Source organism: Akebia trifoliata, chromosome 13 (genome assembly GCF_017979445.1).
Source record: "Akebia trifoliata isolate Shusen 1 chromosome 13, ASM1797944v1, whole genome shotgun sequence".
NCBI classification, from domain to species: domain Eukaryota; kingdom Viridiplantae; phylum Streptophyta; class Magnoliopsida; order Ranunculales; family Lardizabalaceae; genus Akebia; species Akebia trifoliata.
In genome coordinates this window covers 5,042,400-5,060,299 of record NC_141387.1, presented here as the reverse complement: position 1 = coordinate 5,060,299, position 17,900 = coordinate 5,042,400, and the positions used below count along the sequence as shown (strand labels likewise).

The window sequence follows — 17,900 nt, the reverse complement described above, 5'->3', positions numbered from 1 at the left end:
TTTTAATTGTTTAATTATTTAATTTTAATTGTTTAATTTTGAATTTGATTTTAATTGTTTAATTGTTTAATTTGATTTTAAGTTTTAATTGTTTAATTTTTAATTTGATTTTAATTTTTATTAAATTAGATTTTAAATTTGATTTTGATTTTGATTTTAATTTTCCTAAGGATCGAGGTCTCTAAGTTGAGTTTGGAGGTTGAGAGGCATTTCGGTCATTTTTATGATTTTTCTTAAATTTCTCTGTTTTCGTCAGTTTGGGTCCCGTTAGACTCGAAATCATGTTCTGAGTGCAATGGAGGCACTTTTGAAGTCTTTCGGAGGTTCAAAATTTATGAAGAGTATTTTTGTCATTTTGTCAATTTTTACAGATTTTTTTCAAATTTTAGTGTGAAGTTTCTTTCAGTCCCAACGTGATTATTTCTATGTTTCAAAGTTGCATTTTCTTAACGTAGTGAGGTCTTTAAGTTATCGAACTGTGTATCGAACCTAAGGCGTACGTGCTTGCTAAGTCGAGTGTAAGGTGTAGCGATCCTAAGCGTGCGTGAATTTCTATGTCGAGTCGTAACGAGTAAAGGAGATGAAAAGAGTAGAACCGGAGGGAATCAGGGATAGTACTCATAAGCCTTCGAGTTCTTTACGATCATCATTAGGAATCCACGGTAACCGGATGACGAATTGTCGAATTAGGAAGATGCAAAAATGGGGTGTGTACAATTGGTAAATTGGAGTTTTTTGAGAAATGGGAGTTGATATAACTCCAAATGGATCTAGATCGGCCCATAGATAAGAGTAATAGGTAATGAGTCAGATTAAAGTAGGCATCGAACCTGCCTGATCGAGATGATCTGTCTTTACTATGATCCAAAACAATCTTATGGTCAATACACAAAGACTAAAGTCAAACTAGGGTCCAATCATCATCAATCTATATTGGATTTGCTAAACGAATCTTATGGTTAAAATTCTAAAAATTTTAAATTATTCCTCGAATTTTCGCACAAAATGAAAAAAAACTTTGAAAAAATCTTAATCCTATCGCACGTTCTAAAGTTCATGCTGTAATATTGTTCAATTAAAATCCACATGCGCAAATACTTTCCAATTAGATAAAATAGGAATTTATGAAAAATTTTCAAATTAAAAAAATATTAATGTGAAATTTTAAAATCGGCACTTTATAAAGTTTATAAATTAGGAATAAGAAATTTCTCAAATTAGGAATTTAAGAATATACGATGAATTCCCGAATTAGAAATTTATAAAAATGAATTTTCCAAAATAAAAAGTTTCAAAAAAAAATTTAAAATTTCCGAGTTAGAAAATCCTGAATTTCCATGAACATGAAATTTCTAAATAGGAAAATGCAAAGCTTCTAAAATTGGGAAATTACTAAAATGTGAAATCTCTAACTTAGAAATTTATGAATATGTGTTTTCCCAAAATAGAAAATTATGAAATTCCTACATTAGAAAGTTCCAAATACGAATTTTCCACAATAGAAAATATGAATCCATAAATTTCAAAATAAAAAATAGAAAATATGAACATGGAATTTTTAAAATAGAATATTAAAAATTTGAATAGAAAATTCTAAAACACGTGCAATTTATGAATTTTCAAATTATTGAAATTTCAAATCATTGCACGGCATCATTTTCAAATCATTGCACAAGTATTACTTATCACAATCTATCAATTTGAATAGTTATGCATTCGTTTCGTAAACATGAAAATTATCAAAATAATTCAATTCACTCTAATTACCAAAAGAATTTAAACAAACACAATTTCATCATACAAAAATTGATTTAAGCATGATGATCATGAATCTCATAAAAATTAATATAATTCCTAATCCTACTAATATGAGAAAAAATAATGAGAAAGAATAAAAGAACAATAATTTCTTATACCCCAAGCTACATGATGATCATTATTCTAATATAATAGAAAACACTAATACAATGATAATAAAAAATAATAATAAAGCACGAGAAAAATAAGAAGAGAAAACAAATAGAAAAAGATAAAATAAAATTATGTCAGACTTACCTCAATGGCGTAATGGTGGTTAGGTGTGGTTCCTTCAAACAAAATTCAGAATAGCGTGAGAGATGTTGAAGAAGGTAGGAAGACGAGTTTATTGTTGCTGTGGTGAGTGTTAGAGAGAAGTGAAAATAAAAACAATGACTGTGTTCTAGAGCGTCCAAGAAAAGAAGAAGGACTGGAGATGATGGAGAAGGTGCTGTTGGGGTCGATCAAGAGAAGAAAAAGGATAAAGAATGGTGTGTTGTTGGGTCATTCAAAAGGAGAAAAGGATGAAAAAGATGGTGTTGTTGGGTCATTCAAAAAGAGAGAATGATGAAAAGGGTTGTGTTGTTAGGTCGTTCAAAAGGAGAAAAAGATGAAAAGGGTTGTTAGGATATTTTTAGAAAGGAACACAAGGCTTTTATAGGGTTGATAGAGGAGGTGTTGAAAAGAAGTGGTATGAAGAGAGGTGTTGTGAGAGGTTGTTGGAAAGAGGTACTGTGAAGGGCTTGGTGAAGAGGGAATGGGACAGTGAGGATAGCCAAGTAAGTCCTCTGTCTCTCTTTTATTCTTCTTTCTTTTTTTTGTTGTCCAGAATTGAAATCGCCTCGACCCTTTTTTTACTAAATAGTGGATAGGGGTCCGATTTATTAAATGGGGGACTTTAAAAGAAGGGAGTCGCCACCTAGTTTAGGTCTAATAACCATAAATAACTTTAAACGGATATGGATCAGTCCACGGATCAAAGATGGGTAAGGGGTCAGATTACGGGTTTCGGAAGGGATTAATTTGGGACTTATAATATTTTCAAATTAGGAACATAAAATTTCCTAAATTAGAATTCATGAGATATATGCTGCATTCCCAAATCAAAAATTTAAAAAGATACATTTTTTAAAATAGAATATTCTAAAAATGTAAGTTTCTAAATTTGAAATTCCCAAATTTCCATGAACATACACCTTCTAAATATAAAAATGTACAGAATCTTATAAATTGGGAAATTGCTAAAATATGAAATTTCTAAATCAGAAATCTATAAATATATTCTCCCAAAATAGGAAACTATACAACCCTATATTAAAAAGTTTTCAAATAGAGTTTTCTAATGATCCACAAATATTCTCTAACAAGGAATATTATATAGACAATGAAGTCCCAAATTAGAAGATTATGAATTTGTCAAAAATCACCAAATTGGAAATCGACAAATATTATCGCGAAAAAATTCCAAGTTAGAAAGAACAACCCACAAGAAAATTCTCATATTCATGAATACCTAGAATAACCTAACGAGCATGCACACATGATTTTCGATTTTTATCAAAATAGCTATCATTCAATATCATGCATAGTTGTTAAGTCAAGGAATACGTTGATCACATGGAAAAATCTTAAAATAATACAAAGAATTCGAACATCATCATAGATCACACAAATCCAACCCGATCATAGTAATCATGATAAAAAAATCTTATAATCCTACCAACATGCAAAAATAAAAATAAAATAAAATAAAAACCAACAAATAAAAATAAGCAATATGAGGCCTAAAAATATCTCCCTAACCTATTAATACACCAAAAAAAATGGCACAAATAAAAAAAATAAAAAAAAAAAAAAAAAAAGCAAATATACACAATGAACACTTGGGAACCCCATTGACATACAAAGACGACCAAATAGTGAAAAATACTACAAAAAAAAAAAAACAAATCTTCCTAATAATAAAAAATGTATAAAACATAGAGAAGAATAAAAAATAAAAAATATCCTAACCTTATCAATAGGAAAAATATATAAAAAAAAAAAAAACTACACAACAACAAAAAAACAAAAAACTCGTAGTCCTACCTAGGTAAAGAAAATATAAAAAAACTAAAAAAGAACATAAAATAAATACCTTCCAAATCCTATTGACAAAAATATGAAAATAAAGAAAACATAAAGAAAAGAAAAAGAAAAAAAAGAAACGATGTATAGGAATAACAACGTAGAGAAAACGTAGAATGCATATATATATATAAAAAAATACAAATAGATAAATATAAAATAAATACAAACTCACCTATTAGTCTGAGAATAATGGCTCGATTCCTTCAGGTACAAGCGAAGACTTGTGAATTTTTGTCGCGGCTATTGTTATGGAAAGGAGGAGCGTTGGAGAGAAGGATCGAACAAGAGTGATGGTTCTTCAACACGGATGATGTAGCTGCTATGAGAGATGTGAGAGAGAAGTGATATGTAGGGGTTGTAATGGGCGTGAAAACGTGAGACAGAGACATCGAGAATGGCTGTGTGCGTCGTGTAATGAAGGAGGTGAAAACAGGGAAAAACGTTGCTGGAAAAAATGTGGGGCAACAAAAAAATGTTGTTAATTGTTTAATTTTAAGTTTTAATTGTTTGATTTTGAATTAGATGTTAAATTTTAATTGTTTAGCTTTGAATTGGATTTTAATTTTTTAATTGTGAAATATTTAAAATAATTTTATTTTGAATTAAATTTTATTTGTTTAATTTTAAGTTTTAATTATTTAATTTTGAATTAGATGTTAATTGTTTTTTACTTTTAAGTTTTAATTGTTTAATTTTTTCTATTTGATTTTAATTTTTAATTTTAAGTTTTAATTATTTAATTTTGAATTAGATGTTAAATTTTAATTGTTTAGCTTTGAATTGGATTTTAATTTTTAATTTTAAGTTTTAATGTTTAATTTTTTCTATTTGATTTTAATTTTAATTATTTTCCTAAGGATCGAGATCTCTAAGTTGAGTTTGGAGGTCGAGGGGTATTTCGATTATTTTTATGATTTTTCTTAAATTTCTTCGTTTTCGTCGGTTTGGGTCTCGTTAGACTCGAAATCATATTCTAAGTGCAATGGAGGTACTTTCGAGGTCTTCCGGAGGTCCAAAATTTATGTGGGGTATTTTCGTCATTTTATCGATTTTTGCGGATTTTTACGAATTCTAGCGTGAGGTCTCTTTTAGTCACAACATGATTATTTCTATGTTTCAAAGTCATATTTTCCTAGCGTGACGAGATCTCTAGGTTATCGAACTGTGTGGCGAGCCTAAGCGTACGTGCTTGCTAAATCGGGTGTGACGTATGGCGATTCTAAGCGTGCGTGAACTTCTATGTCGAGTCGTAACAAGTAGGGGGGATGAAAAGAGTGGAAATGGAAGGAATCAGGGACAGTACTCACAAGCCTTCGAGTTCTTTACAATCATCATTAGGAATTTACAGTAACCGGACGACGAATTGTCGAATTAGACATATGCAAAAATGGGGTGTTTACAAGAACAGAGAGATCGAATTGGAGAAAATGCAAAAGAGCAAGAGGGCATCAGTTCAATAGAGAGGGAAAAAAATTGTGGGAGAGCCAGCAAATTCCATGTAGAGACGTGGGGAGTCTGTGAGAGAGAAAGAGAAAGTTGGAGAGAGGGTAAGTTTTTCAGATGGAGTAGAGATGTGGGTGGTTTTTGTGGAGAGAAGAAGTTTTCTTTTTTAAAATGTGGGGAAAGGGAACTGGAGAGAAGTTCTCTTTTTTTAAAAAAGAAATTGTTTCTAAATAATTTTGTTTCCATTTTTTGATTTCTTTTAACGTTTTTCAAGTTTTTATTCATTTTTTTTTATTTCTTAGTTCTTATTAAGAGAATGGGGAGTGATTCTATGCAACTCATCTCGTTGATGGTCCTTTGTCGATGAGTTATGATTGGTTAGTTGAATTTTAGTTTTGATTTGGTTTTGTTGGATGGATTTTAATTTTGAATTTTATTGGTTGATAACTTTTGATTTAATTTTTTAATTTGATTTTCAATTTCAATTTGATTGGTTGGTTAATTTTTAATTGGTTGGTCGATCGATTTTTAAATTTAACATTGATTTGTTAAATGAATTTTAATTCGATTGATTTTTTAATCTTAATTTTATTTTAATTAGTCTAGAATTTTTAAGTTTTTTAATTTTTATCATGTTTTCCTAAGAATGAGGTCTCTAGGTAAAAATTGGATATTGAGGGGGCATTTCGGTTATTTTTATCTGTTTTTGTTGATTTGAGTCTCGTTAGACTCGAAATCATATTTTGAATGTAATTATAGACACCCTATTTTTGCATTTGCCAAATTCGACAAGTCGTCACTCGGTTACCGTGAATTCCGAATGATGATCACAAAGAATTCGAAGGCTTGTGAGTACTGTCCCTGATTCCCTCCGTTTCCACTCTTTTCATCTCTCCTACTCGAAATGACTCGACATAGAAATTTACGCACGCTTAGGATTGCTACACGTTACACCCGATTTAGCAAGCATGTACGCTTAGGTTCTCTACACAGTTTGATAACTTAGAGACCTCGTCACCTTAGGAAAATATGACTTTGAAACATAGAAATAATCACGTTGGGACTAAAAGAAACCTCACGTCAGAATTCGTAAAAATCCACAAAAATTGATAAAATGACGAAAATACCCCTAATAAATTTTGGACCTCCGAAAGACCTCGAAAGTACCTCCATTACACTTAGAACATGATTTCGAGTCTAATGGGACCCAAACCAATGAAAACAAAGAAATTTAAGAAAAATCATAAAAATGATCGAAATGCCCCTCAACACCCAAATTCAACTTAGAGATCCCGATCTTTAGGAAAATGTAATAAAAATTGAAATCCAATTAAAAATTCAATCTAACTAAAAATAAAACTTAAATTAAAAATTAAACAATTCAAATTCAAACAATTAAAACTAAAAATAAAACTCAAATTAAAAATTAAACAATTAAAATTAAAATCAAATAATTCAAATTAAAAAAAATTTAAGCAATTCAAACAAAAAAAAAAAATCCAAAAAATTAAAACTAAACAATTTAAACAATTAAAACTAAACAATTCAAACGAAAAAATCCAATTAAAATTTTTTTCAATTAAAAATCGATCAACCAATAAACAAAAAAAAAACTTTTCATTAATCAATCAATAAAAAAATTTTAGTTAATTAATCAACCTGAAAAAAATAATATATCCGTCAACGAATAAAACCAAAATTAAACAAATTAAAAATTGATCAATCAATAAAATTCAAAATAAAATTTTTTAAAGTTAAAATCGACCAATCACTATTGGCCAATAAGGTACTACTAACGTGGTATGAGTAGCATAAGATCATCATCTCCATTCTCTTAAAAAAAAAAGGTAGAAAACGTGTAAAAAATAAAAAAGAAAGAAAAGAATTAGTAAGAGAAAAAAAAATCAAAATAGAAACTTGGTTTCTATTTAAAGAGAGAACGTTTTCTCTCTTGGGGCTCTCGAACGTCCTTGGGCTGGATTCTCTCCCACGCAGGTCGTCTCTCTCTCTGCCTTGCACCTCTCCCCCTCTCTATCTACTTTTTCATCCTTTACACATCTGCAATCTCTGTTGGACAGCAAAGAAAAGAGAAGGAAAGAAAGGGAAGAAAGAATGACAGAGAAGGGTGGCTGAACGTGCTCCTTCTTTGCTGTCTTCATCCTCTCCACGTCCCTACAGCCCTACTGCAACACAGCCACTCTCCCTCTCTTCATCTTGCTGCATACCCCATCTTCTTCACGCCCTTATTGCCCAGCCCCTGTTTTGAATCATTGCTACAACATCCTCCTTCTCAACTACTTATTCTTCTCTATTGGTTACTGTACCAACGCCCCAAACTCCCTTTCTCTCTGTTGGTTGCTGCACCAACGTCTTAGCCCATCTCTCTAACATCTTGACACGTCTCTATCTTTCTCTCTCACTCTCAACCATCATCCCTCACACGTTTCATCACCATCAACAATTTTCCTAAGCCTCTCTCTCCACGTCTTCAACATAGCCATCTGCTACCTTCACCATCTCCAACATCATCACTGCAATAACCACAGTGCAGATAAGCCATTGGGATTGTATCTGAAGGAATCAATCCGTCATCCTCGAACCAGTAAGTAAGTCGATTTTTATTTAGTTTTCTTCGTGGTATATTGTCGTTTACCTCTCTATTTTTGTATGATTTCCTCACATTAAGCGTTCATGTTGATTTTGGTGTCATAATCATCATGAAATTTGTTTTGGGAAGATTTTTTATTCCACGTAACGTTTTGTCGTGCCTTGGATGGTCTGCAATAAGGATAGATGCATTGTTTTTATGTTTGGTTTGATTTTTTGCATGTCAATAGACTTAGGGAAATATGTTTTTTTTAATGAATTTTTTGTTTTTATTTTTCTCGTTTACCTATGCATGTCAGTAGGATTAGATTGTTTTTTTTTGTGTATTTTTTATATTTGTATATCAATAGGATTAGGAAGATATTTATTATATATATTTTTAAGCTTTTTATATTTTTTCATAGAGGTAGGATTAGGAGAGTTTTTTTATTTTATTTTTTTATTTTACGTAGTTTTTTTTTTATGTTGATAAGGTTAGGATAGTTCTTTTTATGTATTCTTTTCTATATTTTATTCATTCTTTTTACGTTTTAGTGGAATTAGGAAAATCTACTTTTTTTTTGTATTATTTTTCATTATTTATTTATTGATGCATATCAATAGGATTCGAATATTTTTTTTGTATCCAACCGAGGGACGAATTGTCGAATTAGGCAAGTGCAAAAATGGAGTGTCCATATTCACCACTTCTTATTTTCGAACTCTTGCTTAGCAACCTCCTTCATAGACACTAACCACTCCATTTTATAGTAAAAAGTTTGGCTCTTACTAATTTAGTAACCTTTTTTTTGAAAAACTATCTTGGATCGTTTTCGGTCCGACAATGATTTATTATTATTTTTTGAACTTTTTTCTTTTATTTTGGATGTTAAAAGAGGTTGGATTGGAATCTTATTTTTTGAGAGGGAGAATGGTTGACCTATGGGTGTTGATAATACCTAATCAAGTAATTGATACTTGATTGGTCTCAGATTTGACAATCCGAATCCCAGATTTGCCTATTTTGATTTCAAAATTAAAGTGTGTCGACTATAGAGATTGGCCACATGCCAATATTGTTGTCGGTGTGTGCAATGTACCTCATGGTACAACTTGGGAACCAGTTTTTTAATATACTATAGATATTTTATGCAATAATTTAGTATTTCAAAGTTCGAAAAGTTGATTTGAAATGGTTATAATGGAGAACTTCATTGCATTTTTGTCTCTCATCGAGCAGTAATTATAATGGGTAGCTTTATTACCTACTAATAAAAAAAAGTAAATTTTAGCATAATTTTTACATAAAGCTTCGTACAGAAGCTTAAAAAAAAAATTTCCTTGAAAGGAAATATTTGTTGTTTTGAAAATTGTAAAAGATCTTACATTTGCTTTTATAGCTTGATAGAAATATTTAATTTCATTAATGGAGGTCAATATCCATGGATATTGGATCAGTGGGTAGCCAAGATCAAACAGAGTTTAAAGTGAATAAACTGGAGCATCAAACATGTTTGGAGGGAGAGCAATTCTGTGGCTGAAGCTCTCTTGTCTTAGGCCATTGTCAGCAGATCGTCGAACCTGACTGAAGATGAAGCCTGACTGCCTTTGATCACCAAAAAGTGTCTGAGACTGATTCGGGGTTTTCCCTTGTAATTGTTTTTTTTTTAATTTTAATATACCTCTGCTTGCTCACCAAAAGTAATAATAATAATGGATAAAAGTGAAAAGATATCTCCAAAGCTTTCTAATGGATCAGTTTCTGTAGCAAACTTACAAACGGATGTAAACCTATGAGCATTTGAAGAATGAAAAAAGAAAGAAACAAAGAGAAAAAAACATTCAGAAGGACTGCCAAGTTAGTTGATAAAAGGATAGAAATTATAGGAGACACCTCACATTCCTTCTTAAAAAAAAACATCAAATATAAATAAATAAGCTCTACACCATTTTTTATTAATTAGATAATATGAAAAATTATATAAGTTTTTTATGCTAAAGTGAGGATACTGTGATTAAAAAGAAAAAAAATGAGAGGCTTCTACATAACAAATATACGTTGGAGCAATTACTTACTGTAATAATATGGATTAGTTACCAACACCTCTATACCAATCAAACAATATATATAATACCAGCTTCAAATTTAAAAAGTAAACTATGCTAAAATGTAATTGGACCTTAATAAATACAGTTCAAAAATATCTAGTCAATTTATTTGTTTAGTTTTGATTTATGACATCTATTGAATTTATTTGAATAAAATTGTAACATTGGAAGAGGTTTTGGGGAATCCTCGAATCATTTCTTCTATTCGTAATGTCTTGCCCATATGCGCATGAATGTTCTCCGAAAAGAAGATAGACATCTTCTTCAAGACAACTGCCTTCCGGAGCAGAAATTTGACTAGTATCATATCATCCATCAATGCTGGAAAGCGTCTGATCTCTACTTCTTCTAAGTGATCAAAAGGAGGTGTTGCGAGAAGGTTGTGCGCTTCCCAAAAGTCATCATCATCAAATATAGATGTGTTCCTTTTCTACAAAAGATTTAAGGGAATTAAAATAAAATAAATAGCATGCACTTGTTGTTATCAAGTATGCTACGAGCCAAATTCAATGGACCTTGGCATAGAATTTACATCTTTTTTCACATAGTGAAGTATGCAAGGAAAGTGGCAGTTATATATGGGAAAAAGACCACTTACTAGTCCAGTTTCAGCAATCAATCGTTCAGCATAGGCAATATCTTCTTCATTATCCAAACGAATAGACAGAGATGTGAAGGGCTGGACTTTTGGTTCCAAGTAACCATGCTCGTCAACACTATATGCTTCCACCGTCTGTAAAATAACCAAAAAAAAAGAGAGAGAAGGTGGTGATTACGTGCAGGATAACCCACCCATCCCAAACCAAAAGAAAAAATAAATGGCACTCATTAATATATGTAAAAATGGAAATAAAATTTGTTTATCATACTAACATGACGATGAAGCTCAATGATAATATCCAGTTTCAGCAAATTTGGAGCACTATTTATCAACCAAGATAATCCATGAAGCTCAATTTCGGATGGATCCATATACAATTTCATGCAGCTCAGATTGATCATTGGGGTTGAGAGAACATTTCGGAAGTCCTCAAGCCCACATATAAGCTGTAGAAGATAGAATTAAAAACTTCAAGTACGTATACAAGCAAACTACAGTGAAACAAAAGGTTAATCTTTAAGCAGGAAGGAAAGAGAGGGATTGGACACAGATAAGATCAACAAAACATGTACCTCAATGCACGTTCTACTGAATACTAGAGTCCGGATGTTCGTTAGGTCACGTAGAAGCTTATAAAGAGAGTTGTTCCGTGTCTCACCATAATATACCATATTGTAGATGTCCAAGAATTCAATGTGGCCTTCCAATATAGATGCCGGGTATTCTAGAGAATATTTGCTAAGGATGTCACCCTTCCATTCTAGAAATTGTAGATTTGGGGCAGAAATTTTTAGTGTCATTTCATACTCGTATGGGTAACCAAACATTAAGATCAACCTCTCAAGACTCACTGAAGAAATCTTAAGATTTTTCATCATCAAACATCGAAGAATCAAATTTTTTAGCATAGGGCAATAATTAGAAATCAAATCCCCAATTTTGTCATCGTCAAAATTAATATTTTCTAGGGATAGGGTCTCGAGCGAATTAAAACTCTCTATAGAAGGAAGTTTAAGGGTTCCAGACCTCAAATTAAACTTCAAGATTCTCAAAGACGTACATTGAAAGATGTAACAAGGCAACTCAAAGGTTTTAAACACTGTTAGATCAAGCTCTTGAACATTGTGCCTGGTCGCATAATGGAGCCATGCATCCACAAACAAGAAATCACAGCTACGATGACAACAATTTACACGGAATTTCTGGATGTTTGATGCATCTCGGAAAGTAAGTACCCGATCAACATATTCGGTAAAATCGATTTTCTGATTTGTAGAACTAGTCCACCATCCTTCATATAAGTCTTTCTGATCGAAGTCTAGATTGGGGAATGAAGTCCAGAAATATCTCCACCTTCTGGATAAAATGCTGGTTCGAACGATGAAATCAGTCGGGAAGGAAGACAGGATGTGTTGAAGAATGGAGTCTGGTAAACTGCTTATCCTATCTCCATAAAGATCGTTTGATTTAGATGCTTTGGCGCCTATAACTTCCATTATTTCTTGCAGATTGTGTTTAAAAAAGATTTGAGTGATGATGATAGAGAAGATCAAGATGAGTTACCTCAGCCCCTTTGAAGAAGAAGATGTGGGAAACAATGGTGAGAGATCGTCACTTTGATGTTTCTCCTTCTCTCTTTCGTTTCTGCGATGAGAACGTTGTCTGTAAACTTGGAAAGATAAATTGTGGAAAGCTGTCTGGGCAAATGGTTTTACGTTACGGTTTTAGGGTTTTGGTCTCCGGACGTGGCAATCAAATCCTTTTTTATTCTATTTAGGGAACCGAGTTAACGAGTCAAACCGATCAAATTACAATTGGAAACACTTTCCTTACTAACTTAGGCAGATTTCAAATCTTACTAAGGGCTGTTCAGCTCAATTGGATTACCAAATTGGCAATTCAACTCCACATCCCTCTATTTCATAGAAAAAAAAAAACTTAGTCTTAAAAAATAAATTACAAAAGATATGTTTTTTGATCTTGATTGAAGTTTTGAAAATGGACATCTACTAAACTCCGACAGAACTCCCAAAATTTTAAAATTAAAATTTAATGATGAAAATTAACTTTTTTTATTATATTATTATTAATTTTAAGTTCATAGAATTTCGTCCACTGTAACCCGGGGCAGAATTACACTGGGGGCTCTTGCCCCCACAATTATTATTTTTTAAATGTCTAAGGATTTATGAGTTACTGTGATAGATATGAACGACGGATTAAAAAGTAGATATTCTGTTGTCACTCCAAGTTTCGCTAATGCCACGTCCATTGAAGTATAAACACCAAAGAATTAGCATGCATCTTGGGGTGTCGTCGGTAATAGATGGTATGGCAATAAAAGCTTTCTAAAAAAATCTGTCACTATTGCCCCCACGTACATAAATTCCTTGCTCTGCCCCTGTCTACATCACTAGGGCACCGATGCCTATGTGTGAGCTCAATGATCCTTCAAATCTTTCTAAGTTAGTAAGGCTAATGTTACTCATCACAATTCGACGAATTTAGAAAGAAAATAAAAAAGGATGAGTTAGACATGCCTCCAATTTTGGTGAATATTAGAGATGCTAGCCAGTGACAATAGTAAAAGTCTTCTTCCCACCTTGGCCTTGGTCTAAAATTCTATCCAACACTCTCCTAAAAGCTGGATTTCTAGCCTAAGAAAATTTTGCTCATATCTCATCTCACCCACCAAGAAGCCTAAACCAAGAACAAAAGAAAGAAAAGAAGAAGAAGAAGAAGAAGAAGAAAAGACCAAGGTGAGAAGAAGGCTTTATTTTCTATTTTCTTAATTTACCCTCTCTCACTCTCCTACTGTCCCACTCTCCCATTCTCCCACTTCTATCTAATCCCTTTCTTCTTCTTTCAAATAATTTTACTTTCTGCTTCTACTTTAAAGAAATGTAGATTTGTAGACTTCTTTTTTTTTTTTTTTGATTGATAAGTTGGGGTTGATAGGGTCCCTCGCAAAATCACTACTATCGAGTGAAAATACACGTTCAATCTTCCTCTACAATTCTCACAAGTTCTTGAGGAACATTAGTTGAAGGAACCCAACTTTGCAAGAAAATCAACTGCCCTATTTGTTTCTCTCCACTGAAATTCAAAGGAGCATTCCTCGAACCATTGGCTTTGCTCTACAATCATGATAAATATTATTTAACTCATTTCTTTTTTCATGCAATCTAAAGTCTTAGTTGTAATCTTTTCTCTTTATTTTCAATGGCGTAAAAGCTAGAACATAATCTCTCTTTAAAGTTAACGTTGTCTTCTTTTTGTAAGCACATTCATACACACACCACACCTTTCTTTTCAAAGAGGTTAAAAGTCAAAGGTGATAATCTCCGTAGATCATTATCTAACTTTCTAAACCAGCATATAAATAATTCTAAAGAGGACACAAATAATTAATAAAGGCCCCTAGTTTTTTTAGGGTAGTGTTTAACTCATGGACACTTCCTAAAGGCTAAGCCAACAAAAGATGCTCCCAAGTGAGCACATAACCCTCTAAAAGAGATTTGTGATCTAAAATGGTGGAATCCAATGGTTTCCCACCCAAAAAATTTCAGCAAGAACTCTTTTATTTTTAGCTTGCACACTAGTTCAATTCTTCATTTTTCTAAAGCTAGACTATAGTTGATTTTCTCGATAACTCCCTTTACTTTCTGAAACCAAAGGATAAGTTTTTTTATTTCCCCATTGGCCATTAATGATAACCATCTTGAGATTGGAGGGACTAAGTGCCTAATACCTTTCTTGTCCCTCAACCAAACCTCCATACCTTAGTTCTTTAGGTAGAACTTTATCCTTTAGATATGTGAGTCACTACAAGCCAAGAAAAATTTTAAAATATTTTATGGTGTCTATTCATCCCTTAATTAAATGGTGGCAACTCATTTACCCATGTAGATGAGTTCAAACCTTCAAAAATGTTTCAAAGCTCACATATCTACAGACATTATGCATGGATGATTACTCACCATCCAACTTAATTAGACTGTTGAAATGTAAAGACTATCCTGAGCTCGATTTGAAAAAGACAATGGTGAGTTTACAGGTGCCATTGGTCTGTCGAGAGAGAAATGTGAGGGATAGAGAGCGTTTCAGTTTTTCTCAATTGAATAAGATGATAAAGGTTTCATTTCACCTTAATTGAAGAAGACAAAGAGGATTTCAAATTTCAATGTTCCTTTTTTTTTTTTTTTTAAATGTAATAAAAAGAGAGAAAGAGAGACACTCACTGGGTTAGCGAAAGACAATGAGTTTAAGTGCAATTGTAGAGATGAGATTACGTGCGTGCAGAACAAAATTGAAACCCTCTTTTACTAAGTTCTTTGATTGTTTTCACTTTTTTAAAGTTAACAAAAGCAGGAGGTTTCAGTAAGCTCATGCATGTTTACTGGAGACAGAAGAAAAAAAGTTTGGGCCAAGGGTGTTTTAATTAAAATGACATGGTCACTGTGGTAAAACGATTTGTTAGTTGTGTTATGTTGGAAACGAGTTTGTTTGCTAAAGATTTCAATCTTTTGCAATTAGTTGCTAAAATTCCCAAGAAAATAAATGAATAAGTGAGAATAAGTAAAACTTAGATTTCCAATTGAAGCTCTCTCTCTCTCTCTTTCTCTCTGCCGTATTTCTATTTTTTGATTTTCAATTCTACATTACCCTAGACATAATTCAAAATAGCTACTGGATTTGTTTTATCGAGTGTTATAATGTTTTGTAAAGTTGAGATTATAATTTGAACCAAACCATTGTAATGTGTGTAGTGTGTATTTTAATCTTTAATTAGGGTGTGATTAATAATTAAGAGATTAGGATATAATAAGTAAAATTTGGGTTGCCAATAGCAGCTCTCAAAATTTTTAATCATCTTCTCTAATCTTACGATTCTATCCAATTTGGCTGAAAGTAAGATGAAAAGAGACCCTAATGCCTTTCTCTTCAACCTCTCACCAAAAATCTTTAATTTTTTTTCTCAAAACTAGTTACCTTCAACTTGTTAGGGTAAAATTTTTAAACCTCCATTTTAACCTTGAGACTCTTTCAACTTCAACCTCCAAACCTCAATTTTTCTGTTCACCTTAATTGAAGAAGACAATGAGGGTTTCAGATTTCAATGACCTTTTTTTTTTTCAAATGTAACAAAAATAGAGAAAGAGAGAAAGAGAGAAAATACTAGGAACACCCATAATTTCAATGATTTAACATTAGTATAATCTATTTGAGATATTCTGAATTTATTTTACACTATTTCGGATCTTCAAGTAAATGAAACAAAGAGTCAAGTTTTTTTTCAGTGATTCATGTAAAAATCAAAATCTTATTCTATCTACTCTTGGATTTTTGAAAGGTGCTTTACCTATCAAATATTTGGGACTTCCTTTATTCTCATCAAGATTATCACATGCTCTTTGTCAACCTCTGATTGATAGAGTCTCTGAAAGGGTTGAGGGGTGGAGAGCAATCCCGTTGTCCAATGCAGGAAGACTAGAATTAATTAAATCTATTTTGTCTACTTTTCAAGTCTATTGGTCTGCTTCTTTCAATATTCCGGTGAGTGCCTTGAAAAATGTAGAGAATGTCCTTAATAGTTTTTTGTGGAGTGGATCTTTTCTTGTGTGTTCTATTCAATCTTATTAGTTGAGCAAGAGTGTGCAAAACATATGAAAAAGGAAGACTTGGCATTTGATGCCTAAGAGATATAAACAAAATTCGTATGGCTAGATTGTACTGGAGAATGGTGGAGAATAAATCTTTTCGGGCGATTGGATGAGGAAGAGATATGTGGGGGACACATATATTTTGAGGATGTTAACCTCTAAATAATGCTTCTTGGGCATGGAGAGGTATTTTAAGGGAGAGAGAATTTGTTTGGAAGCATGTCCGATTTTTAGTTAGAAATGGGGAAGACACTCATATATGGAGAGACCCTTAGCTACAAGAAGGGAGTACTATTTTTAAATTTGGCAATTGAATTATTAATCAATTCGATAGTCATATAAATGGGGTGATTCATGATTTTATTGTGGATAGAAGGTGGATGTTTCCAAGACCATATAATGATCGGATACAGTTAATTGTTGATCTTATATCATCCAAATCAATTCCTAAGATGTTGATGAGGGATAGAATAATTTGGAGCTTAACATTGAATAGCCAATTCACTTCGAAATCAGCTCATGAAGCGCTACTTGAAGGGCAAGATTCAATGGGTTGGAAGAACATTATATGGAGTAAGAACTGTATTCCAAGATTTTCTTTTATTTCTTGACTAGCTGAACAAGAGAAATTATCTATAATTGAAAATTTCAACAAGAGGGGATTCGAATAGGTATTGCGATGCTTTTTGTATTATACCCATTAAGAGACAAATGACCATTTGTTTTTTCGATGCCCATATACTCAATGGATCTAGAACCGATGGATCTAAACACTCATATATTAATAGAAGTTTGGGATCTAGAACCAATGCTTGATAAAGACTCTGCAATTTATGTGTAAACAGATGACGCAAATGCTATATTCATCATTTTGTGCAGTGACTTACTATTGCTGGAAGGAACATAATCAAAGAGTTTTTGCGTACCTTATAACTCCAAAGGAAATTGTGTTAAAACAGGTGCGAGAGGCGATAGAAAATCATTTTGATGTGGTAGCTATTGAAGACAATTCTATGCAAATAAATGTGCAGATTTTGAAAAATTGAAACATTGCTGAAGATTTCTGAATAGGTCCAATTGTTTAATGGTTGTTCCTTTGAATTCTTTTGGAGAGAAACAAATTGGGCGGCGGATTATTAGTCGAAATTGGGATCCTATTAGGATAATTTTTTTCTTATTGAAGATATGTGCATTGTTCCTTAAGAACTATGAGAATTGTAGAGGAAGATTTAACTTATAGTTACACTCATTAGTAGTGTTTATAGGGTGGGGTCCTTTAACTCTAGCTTATCAATAAAATAAAATAAAAAAGAGAGAGAAACTCATTGGGTTAGAGAAAGATGATGAGTTTACGTGCGATTGAAGACATGAGATTACGTGAGTGCAAAAGAAAATTGAAACCCTCTTTTACTAAGTTCTTCGATTGTTTTCATTTTTTTTAAATGTTAACAAAGACCAGATGTTTCAATAAACTCGTGCATGTTTAGTGCAGACAAAAGAAAAAAAGATGGGGCCAAGGGAGTTTTGGTTAAAATGACATGGTCACACAGTGGCAGAACGACTTGTTTGTT

General features: G+C 32.3%; 1 protein-coding gene across 1 annotated transcript; it reads right to left on the bottom strand.

The window, feature by feature from the left end:
- Positions 1–10,160: 10,160 nt before the first annotated feature.
- Positions 10,161–12,328, bottom strand: LOC147387473 (F-box/LRR-repeat protein At3g26922-like). The gene is made up of 4 exons (XM_086421173.1): positions 11,239–12,328; positions 10,939–11,112; positions 10,664–10,798; positions 10,161–10,495 (listed from the first exon to the last, which is right to left on the bottom strand). The coding sequence occupies exons 1-4, from the start codon at positions 12,160–12,162 to the stop codon at positions 10,208–10,210; spliced, it is 1,521 nt and encodes a 506-aa protein (XP_086277299.1). The 5' UTR covers positions 12,163–12,328; the 3' UTR covers positions 10,161–10,207.
- Between the last annotated feature and the right edge of the window lie 5,572 nt (positions 12,329–17,900).

What these genes read in the sequence shown, in the direction of transcription:
- LOC147387473 (XM_086421173.1), bottom strand. Translation starts at nt 12,162, where the DNA reads ATGGAAGTTATAGGCGCCAAAGCATCTAAATCAAACGATCTTTATGGA. An exon ending in TCATTGAGCTTCATCGTCAT is followed by an intron (nt 10,799 to 10,938) that starts GTTAGTATGATA and finishes GTTATTTTACAG; the next exon opens with ACGGTGGAAGCATATAGTGT. An exon ending in TGATTGCTGAAACTGGACTA is followed by an intron (nt 10,496 to 10,663) that starts GTAAGTGGTCTT and finishes AATCTTTTGTAG; the next exon opens with AAAAGGAACACATCTATATT.